At 35.6% G+C, this 22,875-nt stretch overlaps 1 protein-coding gene across 1 annotated transcript in view; it reads right to left on the bottom strand.

Moving 5' to 3' along the window:
* Positions 1 to 22,875, bottom strand: part of ccdc178 (coiled-coil domain containing 178) — a 119,474-nt gene that overhangs the window by 45,418 nt on the left and 51,181 nt on the right. Inside the window, exon 19 of the mRNA XM_066689666.1 lies at positions 721 to 870. Within this exon, the coding sequence (XP_066545763.1) occupies positions 721 to 870 (150 nt within the window). The remainder of the gene's footprint in view (positions 1 to 720; positions 871 to 22,875) is intronic.

A 22,875-nucleotide genomic window follows, 5' to 3' on the forward strand; every position in this document is an offset into this window, starting at 1 on the left:
CACTTTACAACGTTTTATCATACTACTTGCCTTGCATTACTAGTACTCATATTGTTATTTTGATTTCCCCTATGCTCCCTTCCCCTTGGCCCTTGACTGTGACCTAACATCTTGTCTGCACTCAGCTTTTACAATCCAGGATGTAAGACTTCATATATTGTATACACTTGTGTAAATTGGAATTTGTAAAATGTATTATGCTTTGAATTGCACTGTAATATGTAAATTGGAATTTGTAATGTTTATGCCTTGAACTGCACTGCATTTTTGCACTTTGTATTGCGCTTATATTTTGTAAGTCATCCTGGATAAGGGCGTTTGCTAATAAATAAATAAATAAATAATAACATTAATGTCTTTGACTCAGACAGAAGAGCAAATATTTTAAGTAGATAAGAAAAAAATAAGTAAATTAAAAGTATGTTGAACACTTAAATAACACCCAAGAACTTCTCAATTCTGATACATTTGTAAATTTGTTTTTCATTATTTGGGACCTGCACTACACATTTGTATATATGGCAACACTGTAAAAACATAATAGATAATTTTCCAGGTAATACTACAACATAATAATTCATGCCGATGTCACTCCTTTACTTTGTATGCTATTCTTAAAGTCTGTAAAACATTCAACTTTCATTTTACATGATTTAAAAAGAGATTTGTTGGAAGCTCTTGTGATATTAACATTGATTGGCTTGAAATATAAAATCATACCTGTTTGTGATCCTGAAACGATGCTTCCATTCGATTCTTTTCCTCATATACACTCACAGCCTGGCCTTTAGCAACCAGCAATGCTTTCTGCAAAACTCTGTACTCCTGGGCTAGCTCCGCATTTTCTTGTAGGCCTTTATCCAGTGCTGCCTATTAAGAAGAACAAGTTTTATTGAGCAATATGGTCTTGCTCAGATTACAGTTGGAAGCATCATGTCTGTCAGTGAAAATGAAGAGCTGCACTCAGCAGTGATAGTGTGCAAACACATCCATTGATGGTCTGCAACATTTTGTACACTGTTACATCCCTGCAGATTCAGGCTTTTAAAACAGATATTGCAATTTGCAGTAGAGTGCAATGCTACAGACATCAGGCATAGCAGGAATCCTAGTCCACACCTACATTTCTGGGTATACAGACAGGTGCAGTTTGCCTATACAACTGTTTCACTGACTGTTGATGTGCAGGTTTATCTATATAAGGTATAGCTGATTGTAATCAAGCTTGTCTTGCTTCTTAAAATCAGATGCCACTAAACAGCGAGTTGCTCTAGTTGTGTGTGTTATCTGGTACCAAAAAAAAGGACCTGGACAGACAATGCAAATCACAAGCCAGTGAATAAATTACAATAAGTAACTGTCCGTTCTGCCTGCCCCTTTTCATCTTACTGTCGTATTCCAACTATTGGACATGTAACTGAATATCTCAACTGTACCTGAAGAAATAATGGAGCGTGTCTCTGCAGTAAAACAGAACGGCACTAAACTGATGAGTTTAACCCAGCAGAAAGAGCGGCTGTAAACATGACAAATGCCTGCTATTGATTTCAGGTTTAATTACTCTGTGCAGCACTGACAAAGCCCATCAGATGTTGTTGTGAAGTGTAAATGGAACAAACTACACTTCACTGCCCATAGGAAACTGATGGTGTCTGCAGTTTGCATTGTTTACTTTATCCTCTCCAAACTTCAGCCTTGATCAAATTAACAAGTGCTGGTTACCTTCTATTGTTAAAAAAATTACGACAACTAGATTATAGAAACTAAATACATCACTACACATTAGGAGGCCAGGCAAAAGCTACAATCCTTTGTAACTGATGCTTCATGAAGAAGTACAGTGTGTAACAATGTCATACAATCTGTGGTGATTGTGCATCGAGTACCAGAAATAGATTAGCAGTATGCTGAATTTGATGTTACAATACAGAGAATTTCCTTCAGTTTAATGTAGTTATATTAATGTTAATAATAACAATTATAATAATAATTACTGCAAAATTCCATATTTCTGTATTTATGTTTAATTTTTTAATTCTTATCTATTCTTATTCTTTACTTTAAGTAATCACCATATATTGTATAAATATATTTCAATATGTGTGTAATCAAAAACATGTTTCTGAGAATGAACAGCAAATGTTCTAGGATAAAAATACAAGCTTTAATGAATACTGTACATTGGTTGGGTTCATATACTGCGGACTAAATATTCATCTGTATTTAAATATGAATAGCCTAGGTCTTATTGCCACTTTAACAAAACAAACTTTAAATATTACTAATCTATTAGCTGCCATTGACATTATGCATTTTTCACATTCTGAAACTAAGTTTGAGTGATTAATATACAAATGCAAGAATGTACCAGAGAGATCACAAATTGTTTTCAGACAAATTGTGGCAAATTATGTCACTGACATATGTCCAGTACACAACATTCTTGTCTTTGTTGATAATATACATTTCTCTACATTGAAATCAGTGATCTTAGTTGATCTATTTCCATATATTTGTAATTATTATGATTATAATTGAGTGAAAATGTATTTTCACATCCACCTATTTTATTTGTAGATGTGGCTTCATACCACAACAGAAGAAACATACAGGATTGCTAGAGGTCAGGGATGCAATCCAACTGATGCTGGAAGAAAATGTGAAGGTCTCTGATTGAGTCATGCATTTACATATTTATAAACCATCCAATACTGAGATAAAGATGTAAGCCTACAAAGTTCACAGGATCATATACTGTATATTTCCTATAAACTCATATAAATTGGAATGTGTAAATGCTTGGAACTGTAGTGTATATTTGCACTTTGTATTGCTCTTGTATTTTGTAAGTCACCCTGCATAAGGGTGTCTGCTAAGAAATAATAATAATAATAATAATAATAATAATAATAATAATAATAATATAATCCTAAAGCTTTTAGGATACCTAATACATTGTTGTTCAGTTGTCATGTGTCCATATGACCTTGAATTTGCCACATTTAGGGCCATATTCATAATACATTTACAGCTGTGCAATGTTTATACTTGTTTTTCCTAATGAGGAAAAAACATGCATGAAGTAGGGAAGTTTCAGAATACTCATTTAAATTAAGACAAATAAATTAAATGTTTTTTTTTTTTTTTGATTTTGTACTATTGGATGTTGTTTTTCCTTCTTTATAAAAAAGGTAAATGAAATCTGAAGTTAATGTTTTATTAATAAGGGACTTAGAATTGGACCAAACACATATTTATTAAATTGATTAATTTAGGAAAGGAGACCCTTATTCAATTAGGAAAGGTGTTGTTCTCTTTTCATGAGATGTTTTTAATATACTTTGTCAAACTTCCTTTGCTGCCACCCACTGGTATGTAAAAATTAAAAAAAAAAAAAAAACACACACATTTACCATTTTTAGGTTGTCCACACAATTCCTATACCCAGTATTTCTCACTACCTGTGGTGTAGGCAATACTTGCCACAAGCATTCATACACACTACATTCATTATGATAACCAGGCATTTCTGTACACAAATGGATATGTTTTAAGCACAAAATACAGTAGCTTCAGTATTTGGTTTCAGTGCATTTCTACCTATATTATTGTAAAGCTACTTTGGAAAGACTGGAATTATGTAATGCAAAAATGATGGTAAATATTCATTTTACAAACAGATAGCTATTGTAGCTATTTAAAAATGCATTAAATTTCCAGTAATAACATTGATTCAGATCAGTTCTCTCCAGATGAGAAAATACATTTGTACACACTACCAATTTGGCTTAATTTCTGCAAACCGCAATCACTGGCAGTAGAAAACAAGTAGTTCTCAAAAACACTGTTGCATTCTTTTCACAATGATTACATTACTTTGCAGAAAATTAAGCCACACAATGTCAGGTGCCAATTTTTCACACATAGCGGAAACTGACTGATCTGAATTGTTATTCCAGTGAACACAATGCATTTTTAAACAGTTACTATAGACTAATATTTTCAATTTCATGATGGAACTGACATTTCAAAATTGTATTCAGCTTTATTTACATGCATATTTTTAGATCAGAAATAGTCAATTATGAACACCCTATTCTTTTGGTGTAGATACACAGTCACAGGCAATTGTATTAGTACACTTCATTTGAAACAAATCTATTCAATAATTTATTTTGTTGAATGCAAATTGATTATTACACTATGTGCATTTATAAAAGATATATGTTTGAAATACTGAATACTCTTTAATCCTAGTGAGTAAATTTATCCTAGGTAAATATTACTGTTGTCTGAAATGGGTAAAGCTATGGGATACAGATACCTATGTCTGCTTCTCTTTAGAGATCGATGAGAAAGGAAAGCACACTTTGTAAAAAAGGATACTGAGGTAAAATACCAGAAGACTCTATCAACCTTTATATCTTCTTTAGAAATGGAGCACAAACTATTGTTTTCCTTTCTTAATATGATTTTAGCATGAACAATCCCATCATTTTGAGATTCAGTCATGGCTATTAGGGGATATTTTATAATTAGCCAGGAGCTCACATGTTCAGTTTTCTTTTATCCTTTAGTTGTGTTTCCTTGGTGTACATTTGTTGACAGCTTGAATTTAACCAGGTTAGTTGGTTGTTCAAATTCTCTCAAACACTGTGCAAATTCAATCACCCATATTCAACTAATTATGCTAGGGTTTATGCATTGAACACTGTTTAATGGGGCCATATGATAACTCATTGATAACTCATAACATTTTTACTCATACCATTCCTCTAGTCTTTGAAAAGTATGCTGTCAAAACATGCTGCCTGAAACAGGAACAATATTTTTGTTTTGGGGGTGGGGAAATTCATTTTGGAATTCACTGTGACATAATAAGGGATACAAAATGTTAAAATGCAACTGATAGTTTAGAATAATGTATCAGAGGTTAAATCCAGGTCATCACTGTACCAACAATCCTCACTGAGGTAGCACTCTGAGCTGAAATTAACTGATTTTAAAGAATATATTTAGTAAAATTTTATGGTTAGCTCATTCTTACTAATTATAGAAATTCCATAAGAAATGGAAGTATAAAGAATTATAAATTCCTTATTAAAGAGTCAATGAGAGGTGATTATGTCATCAAGCTCCCATTCAGCTTGAATTCAAAGAGTTGCACAGTAAACCTGTTTATGTGAGCATATTTATGTTGCAGGAAAGCATTTATTGTATGTATTTTTTAAATGTAGGTATTTTAATTAATAGCTATATTTTTAATAAAAGATACTACCCAAAGGGGGGGGGGGCTATGCCGTTACCAAGGAATCTGTGAATAGAAGTTGTGAATCATAGCTGCCTACGGGCTAGTGGATGTTGTCACTCAAGCAGCCCTCCCCTGCTTGCTAAATACACTGTGACGCACAGCAGGTAGGTCTCTTTTTTGCGGTTGGGTGAAAGGATTTCCCTGTGTTACTATTATACAAATTCAGATTGTAAAACTTCTTATTAAATAATTGAATGGCGCACCATCTTCTGTTTTGGGGGCAGCCCTGGCTCTGCTCCATAAATGTTTTCTACCTGTCTGTCAGTTTCTGCCTTCGCAAACCTGGTAGGCTATTGGCCTTGGATATCACTTTGCAACCATTTCCCTCTTCTACTGTTCCCTGGGCAGTTGGCCATGACCTTTGGTCCTGGCTCCTGCTCTGGGTTGACTTCCAGTTGAGTGTGACCTTCGTCCCTGCTCCTGGCCCTGTTATGGGTGGTGTGCAGGTCCGTGTTGGTTCCTGCTCCCTTTTTAGTTAATTTCTTATCATTAGCTGTTTTGCCCTTGCTCCTGGTTTTCTGTTTGGGGTTCAGGACAAGTCTCGGTATAATTGCCTCCTCTCATTTTCTTTAGTAGAAGGGATTTTTTTATTCCTGCTTTGAGTTGATCCCTGTTGACAGTTGTTGTTTTTTCTATCCAGTAGAGCTGGGCCTGTGGCCCCTTCTCCTGGTCTGTTATGGCGTCCATTTAGACAGCTTGGGTATATGGTAACCCCTCCCCCTTTGGGTAGTAGCCTCAATTATAAAGATAACAAGAGGTGGTAAATGCAACCCTAGATATCTGAGAAAGAGGATATAATCCAAAGGGAGCAAGGTGGCGTGTGAGCCTGGCAAAAAATGATTCTGGCAAAAAAGAGACTGACTGTATGTCACAGTATATATAGCGTGCTGTGATAGCGGGAAGTGATAACATGCAGTAGCCTATAGGCAGCTGTTAGACAACTTGCATTCACAGATCCCATAGAAACGTCTTAGGCCCTTTTGGATAGTATCCTCTTTCTCAGATAATCAGGGTTGCATTTGCAACCTATCGTTCTATCAAAGAAAAATAGCAATATTTTTTTTTTTGGGGACCTACTTGGACTACTTGGAAATTAATATTAATAATTAATTAATAAAGACACTTAAAATTGTTGTGCGCATATGTGCAACATTCCTCAACCTGTCCACCAGAAAACAATACATTGTGCATATACTTCAAATAAAAACTCCTTTATTACTTTGTTTTTACGTTAACCTGGTGTCCTGATAGGCTTTTTCTCAATATAAAGTGCAAGTCAATTATTAATAAATAGAAACAGAGCCTTTGTAGCTACCTGAAAACATAAGTATATGTAGCCCATTGCTGTTTACTTTAGCTTTCAATACAAAAAGACAAGATTTAATGACTAAATACATTGAACAGCAGCACAGTCAATGAATAATACCTAAAATAATAGTGCAATTTGTTCTAGCTAACCTAGCTAAGCCGCACATGGCTGCAAGAAGGCATCGCACACGTTGGTTTTGTTTCCAACCCTCAGACATGAGCATATTTAATTAAATGCAAAGTGAAGAATTGATGCTGTTTTGAAGGCAAAGGGTGGTCACACCAAATATGAATTTGATTAAGATTTTTCTTCTGTTCACTCACTTTGCATTTAGTTAATTGATAAATATAATCTATGGACATGTCCATTTTTGAAAACATTCTTACTTTATAGCAGTTTTTCACACCTACCTAAAACTTTTGCAGTGTTTGCAGTTTACTCGAATTGTCACCATGGTTTCGAGTAGACGCTTCTGCTTCAACATGTGTCTCGACTTACGTGGTATCGACTCATGTCGCTGGTCTCGGAACCAATTAGGACATAACTTTGGGGGAGGACTGTGTATGTGTATGTATCCACTTTCTGCATTGTTGTGACTGTGCCTACAATGCTCTTCACATACAGGTATACATACATGTACACATGAGAGATTCTTGGTCTTCATCGACCCCCCATTCCAATTTTTTTAATCACTTGCCAAATTTACTGCAAGTGATTAAGTGCTTCATAATGCATAAACATTGATATGCTTTATTCACGTGTAATGAATATACATATAGCCAAGAGCACGATTGTAAATTTAATTGTTTGTTCTCATGTTCTTAAGACTGTTAGTTCTCGACTTGCTTCCCAGCACCGTAACTTTGCGCAAGGCTGTCCTGCTCGCATTGAGACTGATGTCAGGCAGGATCTCGACTCCCAGCCTGGGAGAGTGACGGTGTGAAATTGTCAATCTTCCATATTTCGAGCCTGGATTGGCTCTGCTCAATGTTTTAATCAATCCTGTTAATAACGGCAAGTGTGCAGAACTTCCGCCCTATTTTTGCATATTTTGGTACCAATTCGTACTAGCGTATTTTGATGTCAAAATGCGTATAGGTTGGCAGGTCTGCAAAGTACATTAAACTATTTTGAAAAACATAAGACCAAAAATCTAAACCATGCCAGTATTCAGCAAAAAGCACACCTGAAACCTTTTTCTGAATTAATATCTTCCTTTACTTTTTAATTAAGATGAACTGTTCATTGTAAAGCTAATCAATTAAAATTAAATTAAAGTAGAAATCACCATCGGTTTTCTGTTCCCTTAATCACAGTGTGCTAAGTAAACTCTTTGCAGTCATGTCAGACTGAGAACGATTCCTATTTTAGACAAATAGCCTCAAACACTGAAGCCAGCAGCAAAGTCCTTTATGTTTACCACCAAATTAGCAACTGTGAAGGTCACCTTCATGGGTCATAATTACGTAAATGTTCCCTATTCCACTGGAGACAAGGAGCAATAAAGAAAACTTCTATTTGCATTAAACTGTTTAAAAACATAAGTCACATTAAATTCTAAGTAAGACAGTCAGGTACACTAGATCTAGAGCAACAAACTGCCCCTGCAGATATATCTTGCTGACTTTTTTCTATTCATAGTTATCTTGTATTTGTATAGCACCATTCACAAGATATAAGGCTTCTTGATGCACTTCACATCAATGCTTCAGCTAAGCTAACAGTGAGATCTAGATCTTTACCAATTTAGACAGAGCAATGAGAGAATGTTGCTGATCTAAAATCACTTATATAGAAGGTGGACATATATCATGCTGCAAAATCTTAAAAAACATCAAGCCTTTGCCATTTTTCAATTGACCATTCCCTTAATTATGAATAAATATTTCCTTCATTTACTCAGCGGTGAACCCAAAGGCTATTAAAAATAATAGTTAGCAATCTGTTAACAAATCTGTTTCTCAAACAAGAAAATGCTGTTCTGCAGTAATTAGTTCAATAGTAATAGTTTCATTCATGGTTAAGAGCTACCTGCAGGCCCTTACTGACAGTCTTTACCAATACTGCATACTTTCTTCTTATGAGAAAAGTGCTGGAACAGCAAGGTTCAATATGTGAAACTGGCTTCAGTTTTGCTCAGTATGAAGGAAACCGAACATACACCAACGACATGCTATATTTTTACAAGTTCAACAGAGGCAGGGCTGCCAGTGCATTAGGACAGCAGGGACAATGGAACTGTTATCATTACTAATTATTATTAATATTATCATCATTATGGAATATGTGAAATAATCCACATGGTCAACATGTAAACTGTGTGGCCGCTGAGACAGATGGCATGTCCAACAAATAGAGTAGATTTAAATTATTTATATATCAATCACAAAACGAGGTAAATTGAGATAATGAGACAAGAGACAAAAGTGTTGAGAGTACAAATATTTTGCTAAAATTAAGCAATTTGATTTGAAAACAGTCAAAGAGTTCTGTCATTAAAGGTACATTTTTTTATCCAGCGGTAGAAATAAAGTAATATGGAATGGTAGGAATAAAACAACAACAAGCAATTCGTTTTTTTTTTTTTTTTGTATGTTTTTCTTTTTTTTTACTGTAGGTTATATACATGTACATATACTAAAAGTCTATTTTTTTAAGAAGCAGAAATGTGCTAATGAAGAAGGTTTTCAACTGTGCAGTTAATACAAACAGCTGTTTGCTAATGCCCTAAGCAGTATCATAAACTGCGATAAAGCCGCTGAACACAGCCAACAGTTAATGCCATACAGCTACACATGCTCTTAATACTAAAAGACTTTAATGGATTAATTGACAGTAATGCATTAACTCTATAGAAGTATATGTCAGAACCTGAGGGCATACTAAAAAAAAGGTTTCAGCTCTCCAAATGCAGAGTGTTTAAATGTATGATTTCTCTGCTTCTCCTTCAACCTGAAAGTATGTAGCATTTGTCAGTATCATAAGTAGCAGTGCTCTGTTATAACCCTTAAACTCTGGGACTTGAACTTCATCAGCATCCAATGTGAAAATTGGTTGATTTTAATCGCATCCAAATTTCACACTTTTTAACATTTTAGTTCAGTTTTACAATTGTGAAATACTTTTCCAGTATTTGTGAGCTTCTTATTACCGTATGCTTCTGGTTGATAGTACAAAATATCTGCAGTTTCTTTTTTTTTTAACATGAACAAAAACAAATGTATTTATGTGTAATTAGGATAGAAACACATATCAATTTTGGTCATGCCAATAAAATAAGCTTTTTTTATTTTATTAAAATCACTGTTGTGTAATGATCTAATGGATTCAGTGCAAATGCAAAATTAAATGAACACCCAAAAATATGGAGCCCTACCATAATAAAATAAACATTACATTGGTGTGATGTAAGTACAAAACTGAATAAGTACCTCGTCGCATGCCCTGGTAGCTTAAACCAGACATGGAAGTGTTGTGGGAAAATGAGACAATTCTACTATGGAGTTTCCATTTCAGCATGACTGGGCTCTGTGGCAGAATCACCCCATGTAACCACAGACCACTGGAGCCATAGCCACAATAATGCTGACATGTTATGACATTTCTATTTTGATTTTAGTATGAAACACGCAGAGGACAAATTATTTCTGTTATATTTGTTCATTTACATTTACAGGCTATGGACAAAGGATCTGGTTCCTTGAGCTCTTGGGATATCAATTGCTTTTTTGCATAATATTATTGTGCAGTCAGTCTAACACTATTGAAGCATCAACAATGGCCCCATGCTGCCAAAGGCCATCAACAATAACCCCATGGACAAAACAAGCAGTTACTCATTATTCTGTAACAATCAGAAGACCTATTTGGTATTCATCTAAGGACGCCTTAATTCATATGGATACAATCTCTTACCATTGTTTCAAGATGCTGTTGAATTTAAACAAATGATCTACAAGAAGAGGGTGCCACCTGCCATCGCTACAGAATAGTGACTGGCTGAAAGCAAGAAAAGGGCATTCAACTTTCAAGAGTGCAGACATTAACTCTATAGAGCCCATACAAAAACGCCATGGTCAGGAACTGTATTCACACGTCCATATCCAGAAAATTAGACCCCCTAGAGAGGCTATATAAAACATTATAACAAAATGTGGTTCATGCTGTAATTTACAGACTTGTTGAGTCCATAGATTGTCTGCTAAAGGAACCAACTGCTGCTCAGTGTGGTACAACACAATAGGAACATATTTTCATAGGGTTCTAGAGAACATATGAACATATCCCATACTGGACATGTAACATCATACTTACAGGATAAAATCACATTCTCACATTTATTTTCCTACTTGAAGTTGCAAGTATCATAATTCTGCCTATAATGTATATTTTCAGAGTGACCTTCAAATGCTAGTTTAAAAAAGATTAAGGCAATTATGAAGAATTTAATTACAAATGGCAATAATAGAGGACAAACACAATAAACCTCACAATTAATACTTGTAAGTACAAACAGCAGTTTATTAATCCAGCATCCTGATTATTAATCAAGTAACTAGCATCAATGTCAGACAAGCCATTAAATGAAATTTAATTTTCTCCTCCTGGAGTAATTGAGATATTCGTGCATACCATGAGTGAATGTCAGTGTACACAGCTACTTTTAACTTAGTTGCCAGGTCTGAATAACAGGTTCAGTTACAATAAAAATATGTGACAGCTGAATCATTTACCATTTGGACTATAAAACATACATAAAGGTATTGGTCATACCTACAATACAGTGAGTTTAGATTTTTTTTTGCTGTTAAGACAAGTGAATCCAGAGCACAAAGGAAAAGAGATTGATAGGTGATAGGAAACCAAATTTTACAGCAGTTTATGATATTTAATTTTAATGTCCCTTGTGTAACTTTAAAGTGTTTTTTATCTTGGGATTTCTTAAGCTTAATACAACGTCAGATGCTGTTTGTTAGTATAACAAGGGTCATAGTGTGTAAAAGTAGGCAGTGACATCATTCCCTCTAGAGTTTGGAGACACAAAATGGGCCATATAGACCAGCTGCTTTCTATTACATAAAATGGATTTGAAGTTAAGAGCAGTGTATGAAATACTTAATCAAAGGCTTCAAAGAACGGAATCGTGATTAACTAAAGCAGCACCGAGGTCCAAAAGAACAAAACGTGATAAATAAATGAAATCATGAACCAACAAAAACGTATTTACAGCACTAATCAAAGCAATGTCTTTACTGTTCAAAGGTCAACATCCAGACTGAAAAAGTTCCTAGCTCACTTGTCTGTAGCTGATTGAAAAATCACAACATGTTCCAAAATCTACTAGTTACAGTTCAAATGAATCACTAGAATTTATATAAGAACAGATGGGCTTTAAATCAAGGTTTAAGTAATTTATCTATTTGTCTTGGGTTCAATGATTAAGAACAGAGACCCATGCTTTTTCATTATCGTAACATTCCTAAGGACACCTATCAGATGATAGAAATTTGTTGGGAGGAGTGAATTATCAACTGTCTAACTTCCCTGTGGTGTTTTTCCATGTTAGCCTGCAAAGTCTAGTCAGACTACATGTCGAGTAAGAATATACATTTATGGTTAAATCATAGCCTTTTGTGTTCCATATCCATTTATTTTTCACATGTATATACACAAAGAAATGTTGACTTGGTTATGTCAGTGTTTCCAGTGTGGCATTAGGCATACTCCATGTCCTTATGATGGACAATTCAGTTATTGTAACCCAGCATGTATTGCATTCACACAAATACTGCTTTTACATGTAATAAATATTTGTTAACAGTAAATATTTGAAATAATTGGGTATTGCCTATTATCCCTGTTTGTACCGTGAAGCTGTAGCTTTGTTTCTTTTTGTTTCTGGAGCACTTTGAAATGTATGGCTAGTTTAGTTTTAGTTTCAATAAAATGGATGAGGATGATAACTTATGAAATATGTTATTTTCTTGTATCGGAATGAAATAAATATAGCTAAATGGTAGATGGGTAATGAATGAATAAAAACCATACACTATGTTAATCAGTTCAGTGTACTGTATTTACTTTTATGATGATCTGAATCTTCAACAATTCTAAATTATTGAGGCCATATTAGTAATTTATGGTGGGTTACAGATCTACATGTTGTGGGCCACATGCAGCCTGTGGGCCGTGTAATGAAGGCCAACAGTTTAGAAACTGAATAGAATTACAAATAATCTGCCAGCTATTTACATTTCTGTTGAGCTGAAGACAAATTTTCCTTGTCCCTGCAGCAATTTTTTAAAACTATACAAGGGAAAATGCATTTCCATGTAAAGTTAATAGAATTATAAGATCTTGGACAAGCTCTCCGTCCTTAAGCTGAGTGAAATCAGGAGGCTCTGGTTTCCTTCAACATGTAGCCTAATTTGTGCAGCTTCAGTCTTCACTAACCTAAATCAAAATGTCTTAGTCTTCTGAATGCCAAAAACATTAGTCCTCTTGCCCATTTATTGTAAGAAAAATCAGATATATACTTTTTGGCATCAACATTGATTGTTTTCTTGTTTTCATATACCATAAAATGAAACCCAAACGGCTCAGAAATTTAAAAGATCAGCTGATCAGCAGATTTCAATGCAATTTAATATTTAGTATAATTTAAGGTTTAGTATCCTGGCTACACAAAGTCCTTGGTAAAGAACAGATGAGAAGAAATTATTACTAAATGGCAATTCAAGACTAATTAATCTGACAGGTCATATTTAATTAACTTAAGAGCATATCAAACTGCATGCAATGAAACTGCAGTTGTACAGAGATGCAAAAGATCTGGCAAAGATAATGAGGTTTAATTTACTTCAAACATACATACCAAAACAAACTTTGGTTGATGATTCCCATCAAAAGCATCTGATTCAAATTATTTTAAAAGAAAAATAATAAAATATATAACGAATATACATTCAAGCTTATTATAATAGTGAAGCGTCCATTGTTTATTAAATGTATTATCTGTGTGTTTTGTTAATTGTAAATATTTATCTTAATAATATTTTATATGCATTGTCTCTGTAAAAGATACCCACCAACAGCGAAGGTCATAGGGCTTTTAATGCTATTAGAGAAAAAATAAAAAATAAAACATTGAAGAAATAAATCCAGTATGAATCATGACATTACTGTCAGCTAATTAAAACAGAGCACTTCAAGTATGTGAAAGCTTCATGGTCGTGATAAGATTCTAACTTTTACAGCTAGGGTAGACAACTGCATTGCATGCACCAGCTCATCCTCTGAAATTGACAAGGAACTGGTCGACCAAATAATTATAATGAACATAAAATAACTGATGCCACAAACAAAGTATGGTAATTGCTATAGTATAAAGGAATCAAAATTGAGATATAGACAGTGCTTTTATTGTTATCCAGATATATACAGGATGCAGAGAATATAATGTTCAACCACTGGTTTACAGATTAAAAAGGTATCCAGCAACCATTTTATTAAATCAATGAAAAATAGAACAAGAAAAAAAAATGGTGAAAGTGAAAGTTATCTGGTTCTTGAGAAAAGCTTTTAAATCTAATCTAAATAGATTTGCAAAGCAGGAAAGAGGTCTTTACGAATACTTCATTATTTTCTTAATATTTTGTAATTATCTGTGTATTTTATTTTATCTGAAAAAATTATTGCCAGTCTCAGAATACTGTACATAACTCTTACAGAGAATACAGTGAAGATGCAGCTTGTACAGGCAATACAATTGTGGTATCAGACCAAAAAAATTCAATTACTTTTCAAGTCAAACCTGTTACTAGTAAGATAGTTAGAGGAATGGTATCCATGTTGACAAAAATACTATGTTAAAATTAACTGCGCTCTATGAAAAACAATATATATATAAAAATGTAATTGTATACACTTTGACAAAATAAGAACATGAGTGGGGGGGGGACGATTTCACCCGTATACCTCTTAAATAACAGGCCCAATATTCGTAGGGTTTGTGCACTGTGCAGGGGTATGTGTGTATGGGGTATGACTATCACGCAAAAATGCACATTATTTGCCATATTCAAAACCCTGTTTTGCTTGGGGCAATCCATTCTGCGCTGTTCACCAATTAATTGTATGCATGAGCAAGGGGGGAGTGGCTGAAATGATGCATGATTCTTGCAATATTCCTAGGAATGCACCATGCAAAACACAGTTTTGAGACACGCAAAATGACGCTTAGAAAAGGATGGTGTTAACTGCGCACACAGCACCAGTCCAGTGGACAGTGACATTCCAACACACAGCCAACAAATGGGAAGTGTGGAACTTCGGTGAAAACTGAATCATGCAGTTTTATAACAAATTAATTTCTGCTTCATAGTATAACCAACCGGCTGAAGTGCTGCATTGGCGTAGTGAAAAGCAATAAATACAAAACATAAAAAGAAAACTAAACGGTTATTTAGCCTATGATGATAATTCATTATTCATATTCACGCTACTGATTTACTTAAAAAAATTAAAAAATCATTAGTTCAAACAATATGCTCATGCCTTACACAAAACAACAAATGTGCATGTGCAATTGCATAGCTCGCCATGGAACATAATAAAATACATTAATAAATTACCATCATAAGTAATTTTTTACTTGGGTAACAAATCAAAGTCTTTAATATAAGAAACACAATAATATATTGCTGGCATTGTCATGAACCACACACAAAACATCAATGCCCCAGTGTGCAGTTACCATATGTAGCACTCGGGACCTCGGTGGGGCTTCTACGGAATGAGAATGAGGGGAGGTGGGCAGCCAGACCGTTCACATGGAAATTGATTATTTTCGTGGGTTTTTATCAATTAAAATACAAAGAATTTAAAAGGTTTAAAATACATAAAATCACAAACACAGAAATACACAGAACCAGTGAGCAGTACAGGCGATAGGAGGCAGTGAGGGTTTTAAACAAATATTTCTTCCATTATAATTAAAGCTGCACAGGGACTGGAGAGGGAGAACACAAATTAAGTGCAAATGTATAAAACGTACATCTAATTAAAGTAAATAAGGTGGACAAGCGTGCAGTGGGCTGAGACAATAATATAAATCACCAATGTCCTGAGATTGTCATACTAGCATTGGATCGTTTCCAGATTAGATGAAACGCGGGATGAAATTGTATACTCGGGTTCAAATCGCTGCTCATGACTTACTGAAACTGGATGTACATCTTTCACAACAAATTCTATTAAATTTTCTGTAATTTCCGGTTTACGTAGCCTAGTCATTTATTGAATGCTTTGAAATTCCAAACCTTTTTGACTGCCTTTGTTAGGTGTCACTTACCTGACTGCAGTACCACTTGTTTGATTTTCAGCTGACAGATTGAAGTAATGTTTCCTCTGTGGTGTGCATGCATACACAAAGTGCTTTGATTGTGAATTGTAGTTCAGGTGTGTCTTGTTTATTCTTTTAAATCCACACTAATCCAGGGCTGCCGGCTATTTAATTAAAACTGGTCTGACATCAAAGCATGCATCTCCGTTGGCATAGTAGTCAAGTAACACTGCTAGGAGCTGGGCGTTCTGAGTTTGATTCCAGATGTGGGGGTATTATTTCTTATGTTTTTTTATGTTTGTATAATTTCCTGAAGTTACACAGTATAAGGGTAGAATAAACAGTTATAAGGTGATTAATAAGGCTTTTACACAGCTTCTCTTAATCAGAATTGTGTTTCAATAACATGGTTCAGGGAATGTGAACTAGTAGCATTTGTAAGACAAAGCAAGGTAATTAATCAAATTCAGCTAAATGTAAGAAATCAATAATAATAATAATAATAATAATAATAATAATAATAATAATAATAATAATAATAAGACATCCAGATATGGATATTTGATATTTTGTCTCCAATATGGAAGGAGCCCTGTGAGTATCTGTTGTGGGAAAACAGTCCACTGTAATGTGTGCAGGAGGGTTTACAAAGCACAAACAGATTTGCGAGGCACAGGAAAATAATGCTATATTCCAATGTCGTGATATGTTACAATATCTATTTTTTTGACAAATCTAATGTAAGGGAGTTTCATATACCACATTCACACTGAAACAATTGCCAGCTTTTTGGTGTCATTTTGTTGCCAGCAAGGTCTGTGTGAATGGGTTATTGTCGGCATTTAGATCCCAGCAATTTTCCAGCAAGGGTCCTAGTCTAATTGCCGTCAATTTTCCGGCAACGTGTCTGTGTGAATGGAACAGGAAAACAAATTCCGGCACGTCCCTGCGTTGTCGATGCAGTGTGTCAGCTAACTGACGTAACCAATCGGAATAGGGGAACATTTTCACCAACACAACACAACCAGGTTAAGCCATCTTTGAACAAGAACTTGTGACCATAGTGCAAATATACACCTTAGATTGACATATTGTTTGCTTTTCCCTCTTGACTATTTGTTCTTCGTAGTGAGTCCGAACTGAACTGCCGTCCTGGTTAGAACCAGGTAAACACAATGGAAGGAAACTGGCAAAACGGGGACATGATCGAAGTTTTACAAGAGTATCGGTCCATGTCTCCTCTCCTGAATGCACGTGCTTCTGTAGCGTCTCGTTATTATTATTATTATTATTATTATTATTATTTTTATTTTTATTTCTTGGGAGACACCCTTATCCAGGGCGACTTACAACATAAGTGAAATACAAAGTGCAAGAATACAGTTAAGTACAAGGCATCAAACATTACAAATTCAAATTTACATTAAACAAAGCAATTCAATACATTTAATTTAATACATTTTACAACTTCCAATTTATACAGTTAAGTACAGTAAGTGCGGACATACATCCTGGAAAGTAAAGCTAAGTGCCGTTAAGATGTAAAGTCACAGTCAAGGGATACGGGAAAGGGAGCAAGGAGGAAATCAATCAATAATACAGGTATTAGTAACACAAGAAGCATGGTAAAATTTTGTGAAGTGCTATCTTACAGGGGATTAAAAGGACTAATATTACAAGTACTGTCTGAAAAGATGTCTCGTTCCCAAGGCTACAACGCTATTGCTGGCATTCTCTGTTCTCTGTGTGAATGGGTACATCCTGAATATTTCCGGGACTCAAACCCAGTGTGAATGGGGGTGTAACAGGAAAAAAGCAGGCAATTGTAGCCTGCATTTTGCTGGCATTTCAGTGTGAATGGGGCTATATACCACGAAGCAACTGCCATGTGTTAAGTAAATCTTTGCTCTTTTTAAATATAAAAAGTATTTGATGAAGAATTTACAATCTTTAAGCACTGCATAAAATGCAGTTATTTAATATACAGTGCAGTCCATAAGTATTTGGACAGTGACATGCATTTTGTTGTTCTACTCTGTACTCCAGCACATTAGATTTCAAATTAAACAACTGTCAGCTTTAATTTGAGGGTATTAACATCCATAAACCGTGAACTGTTTAGCCCTTTTTATACACCCCCCCATTTTAGGGGATCAAAAGTAATTGGACAAGTGGCTGCTCAGCTTTTTCTTGGCCAGGTGTGTTTCATTGTATCGTAGGTTCATGCACAAGAGAGCTAACAAAAGGTCTAGAGATGATTCTAGGTGTGACATCTGCATTTGGAGTCTGCTGCTGCAAGTGTCAATGCCAGTAAAGCAGACCATCACGAGGCTGAAGAATCTGAATAAATCAATCAGAGACATAGCCAAAACATTAGGTGTGTCCAAATCAATTGTTTGACACATTGTTAAGAAGCAAGAATGCACTGGTAAGCTCAGCAACAGCAAAAAACCTGGAAGACCATGGACGACCGAAGAATGCTTTCAGATGTGAAAATAAAACATTTTCAACTGTCAAACAGATCATGAGACGAAGATTAACCTGTACCAAAGTGATGGTAACAGGAAAGTGTGGAGAAAGAAAGGAACTGCTCATGATCCAAAGCATACCACCTCATCTGTGAAACATGGTGCAGGCAGTGTTATGGCTTGGACATGTATGGCTGCCACTGGAACTGGCTCACTTGTCTTTATTGATGCTGAATTCTGAAGTGTACAAAAACATCTTATCTGCTCAGATCCAATCAAATGCCTCAAAACTCATTGGACAGCACTTCATCTTGCAGCAGGACAATGACCCTAAACATACTGTTAAAGCAACCAAGGAGTTTTTCAGGGCCAAAAAGTGGAATGTTCTTGACTGGTCAATCACCTGGCCTGAATCCAATTAAGCATGCGTTTCATTTGCTGAAGACAAGACTGAAGGCAAAAACGCCCCGAAACAAACAGGAACTGAAGATTGCTGCAGTACAGACCTGGCTGAGCATCACAAGGGAAGATACCCATCGTCTGGTGATGTCTATGGGTCGCAGACTTCAGGCAGTCATCGAAGGCAAAGGATTTGCAACCAAGTACTAAATACTGTATGATGACTTTAAGATTATGTTAATTTGTCCAAATAACTTATTACTTTTGATCCCCTAAAATGAGGAGGGGGGGGCTATGTATAAAAAGGACTGTAATTCCTACAGGTTTCATGGTTTATGGATGTAAATACACTCAAATTAAAGCTGACAGTCTGCACTTTAACCTCATAGTCATTATTTCATTTCAAATCCAATGTAAATAAAGCAGGCATTTCAGGTTGCTTTACTAAGCAATTTGATCTACTTTATCTATCTATATTTAATACTACTTCTACTACTACTACTACTACTACTACTACTACTAGTACTACTACTACTACTACTACTACTACTACTAGTACTACTACTACTACTACTACTAAGAAGAAGAAATAGAAGAAGAATTATGTGGAAATTCTATAACATTAGATTTTTGTAGTATGCAAGTTGACTGGCTCATTCTTTAATATTTAATTCAATGCATCTAACTCTAAATCTTTGATGTCAATTCTGTGTCAGGATTACTAGAAGAACAGACAATATGGAAGGAATGTTACTTTTCTAATATTTAGCTTTGGGGAAAATGTATTTGAAGGATGGGTTCTTTAGACTGTAACAGTATCACAAGGCTTAACATGGTTGGCTGCCAAGTCTTTTAAAGAAGCCCTGTGTTAGTTTGAAAACTAAAGCAGCTGTCTCACACTCCTGAGATAAATGATTTAAATCCAACACATTTCCAAATGTTCAATCCAGGTAAGCCTACTCATAGATAACTACAGAGATATCTAGGGTTATTTTAAAACCATTGCATATATTTGTGAAGTAAGAGATACTGTGGCTTAACCAGTATAATATCCTAATGGAACAGTAATCACCCTACTGTTCTACTGTACCCATGGTCATCTACAAAATCAGACTTTCTGAAAAACACATGTCTTTGAAAGGATTTTAGGCCCATAATAGAGTTTTAAATATGGATTGACACCAAAATAATGTATGCAACAATGCTGTATTTCTTATTAAACACACACACACACACACACACATATATTAGTATACTTTGCCATCTGTGACATATAGGTCCCGTGTTTAATCTGAACTGCTTTCTACGGCTGCACTTATTATTATTATAAGATGACAATGCACAGGCTTTACTGTACATGTAATTTATTAACCACCCCAAGTTGAATACTATGTACATATTAGATTCCTAAGAATTGTCCATGGACCTATCACATGTAGGACATATTCAGGACATCTTTACAGGAGTTTAGCTACACTTTCCCACAATTACATGGTCCCCCTGGTATAGTTGGTGAAATCTTTAGAGAGCCTGCTTCACTGATAATGATGGACCAACCTTGTGAAAAATGATTTACCATTTATAACCTTAAACCCCCTGGAGAGCTTCTGCAGAACTCTCCTCATTGATTATATTATCTTTATGAGTACTCAAGGGATAGCCTACTGCCAAACTCTAAGTGTTGTGGAATTCTTCTGAATTCAACTGATGCCATAGAGGCTGGAATGAAAGTGACTTAAAACTCTTTGTGAAACCTGGATAATTATGATCAGATTTTACCAACAGGTTCTCATTGCTTTTAGGATGCAATATTAAAGACCAGAGCAATCCACTGGTTCTTTTCAGAACATTTGACAAGATCCTTCATCCCATAAGCTGAATCAAGCTCCAACAATGTATCTCCTCACTTATGTGCCAGGACATTATTACTTCTCTACAAACACTATCACCATAACATACTTTGGATCTATGTGCAGTTCTGCCACCAGTTCTCTCCTCATCTCACCCATAACATCCCATGGTGTCCTCGCCCTATTACAAAAGTCATGACCTTCAACCTTCCCAGTTTAAGATTACAGTTTGGAGCTGAATCATGTGTTTCTAACTATTTATCAGTTTTTATTTTCAGGATGAGTTCCCATGGCCTAAAAGGGGTGACTGTAACTCCAGCAAACCCATCTCTTATATTACTTTTCTGGATTTTCAAAAAGTCACCAAGTCAGCTGATACACCATCATATCCTCCCTAGAGGCTGGTCAATCAGGCTAATCACAACACTGAAACTGCCCTCAGGAAAACTGTCAATAATCTGTTGTTCAACATCATCTCCTCGATCCTCACTCTCCTGGATCCTATAGGACATAGATACAGCTCTGGACTCAGATGACCATGCAATAATCATTCATCATCAGGATAACATCATTGGTCTATCTTAAACCCCATTCGTACTGAAACAATTGCCGGCAATTTCCCTGCAATTTTCCGGAAAGGGTCCAGTCTAATTGCCGGCAACGTGTCTGTGTGAATGGTGCAGGAAAATGATTGCCGGCAAATTCAGTGTCAAGTCCTTGCGTGTCGACTCAGTGCGTCAGCTGACTGACGCAACCAATCAGAATAGAGGCGCATTTTTGCCACCACAACACATCAAGGTTAAGCCACCTTTGAACAAGAACTTCTGACCCTAACGAGAAACGGACCGGGTTGTGAGGAATGGCGGAGGTTGAAAATAATATAGTTGCAATTCTGAGTGTTATTGATGAACCAACAGGTTGGCATATGTAATGCTAACTATTGTCACACGTCAGAAGTTATGTACCAATAAATAATATAAAATATATAATCTCTATACAGGCACACTGGGTTCGTTTCAAACTTCGTTTGCTGTGAAACAATGTATCAGTCCGTGCGCTGCTGTTCACTGTCTTGTGTACAAACGCGCTCGTAACTCAGGGTCATTTTCATGATTCACTTCCGTGTTTTCTCAGGACTCCGATCATATTGCAATAATCAAGTGAGCTCAGTTCCTTTTGTATTAAAACACTGGATATTTCCATTTTACATGATTAGTGCATATAAGAAATGGCAGCATAACGTGTACAATAACAAATACATATGACTACACTATTGTTTACTGTATATTTCCTATACACGTGTGTAAATTTGATTTTGTAAACTGCATTATGCTTTGAACCCTACTGTAGTTTTGCGCTTTGTATTGCTCTTATTTGTAAGTCGCCCTGGATAAGGGCGTCTGCCAATAAATAAATAAATAATAATAAAAATGGCAATACTACATGTAGTCTAACACATTTGACTACTTCTGATATAACCAAATAATACACCGGTGCGTTCACATTGTGCACATGTGCGCAGATCTGACCAGCAAAGCAATTCATTGTCATAATTGTGTGACAACAGTGTGAATAGAGACGCATCGGCTTGTCTATTTAAACACACTGTATGCAGTTATACAGATCACAACAATAAACTACTATATTTGTGAATATTATAATCAGCGAATGGTGATTGTTTTGCCTATATTAAAAATACAATAACACAGTAGTGTGACATCTCCTAAATATCCATCTTGGAGTATTTTACTGTTACTGGCTTATCTTTAGACGGGGAGATGGTCACACTTATACGGACAGTCCAGAGTGCCGGCCGGCTCTGCTCTCCGGATCCACAGGCTTCTGTAGCGGCTCGGCCCCAGGGCCACAGCGCTCTTGCCGGCAGTCTCTGTTTTCTGTGTGAATGCGTCCTTGCCGGCAATTTTCCCCCATTCAAACCCAGTGTGAATGGTTTGAATGCGGGGCAACAGGAAAAAAAAAAACAGGCAAACGTTGGCAGCAATTTGGCGGCATTTCAGTGTGATGGGGCTTTATATAGCACCTACATGGATGAGTTTGTGTAATTTCACTCATTTGAATGGCAAAAACAATGTTAATGGTTTAGATGTTACTGAAGGACACTACAAAGCCATGGATAGAGCCAAGATTGCAGTTTTATCTGCTACAACTTTCACAATACCAACCAAAATATGTAT

Source organism: Amia ocellicauda, chromosome 2 (genome assembly GCF_036373705.1).
Source record: "Amia ocellicauda isolate fAmiCal2 chromosome 2, fAmiCal2.hap1, whole genome shotgun sequence".
Lineage (NCBI taxonomy): Eukaryota > Metazoa > Chordata > Actinopteri > Amiiformes > Amiidae > Amia > Amia ocellicauda.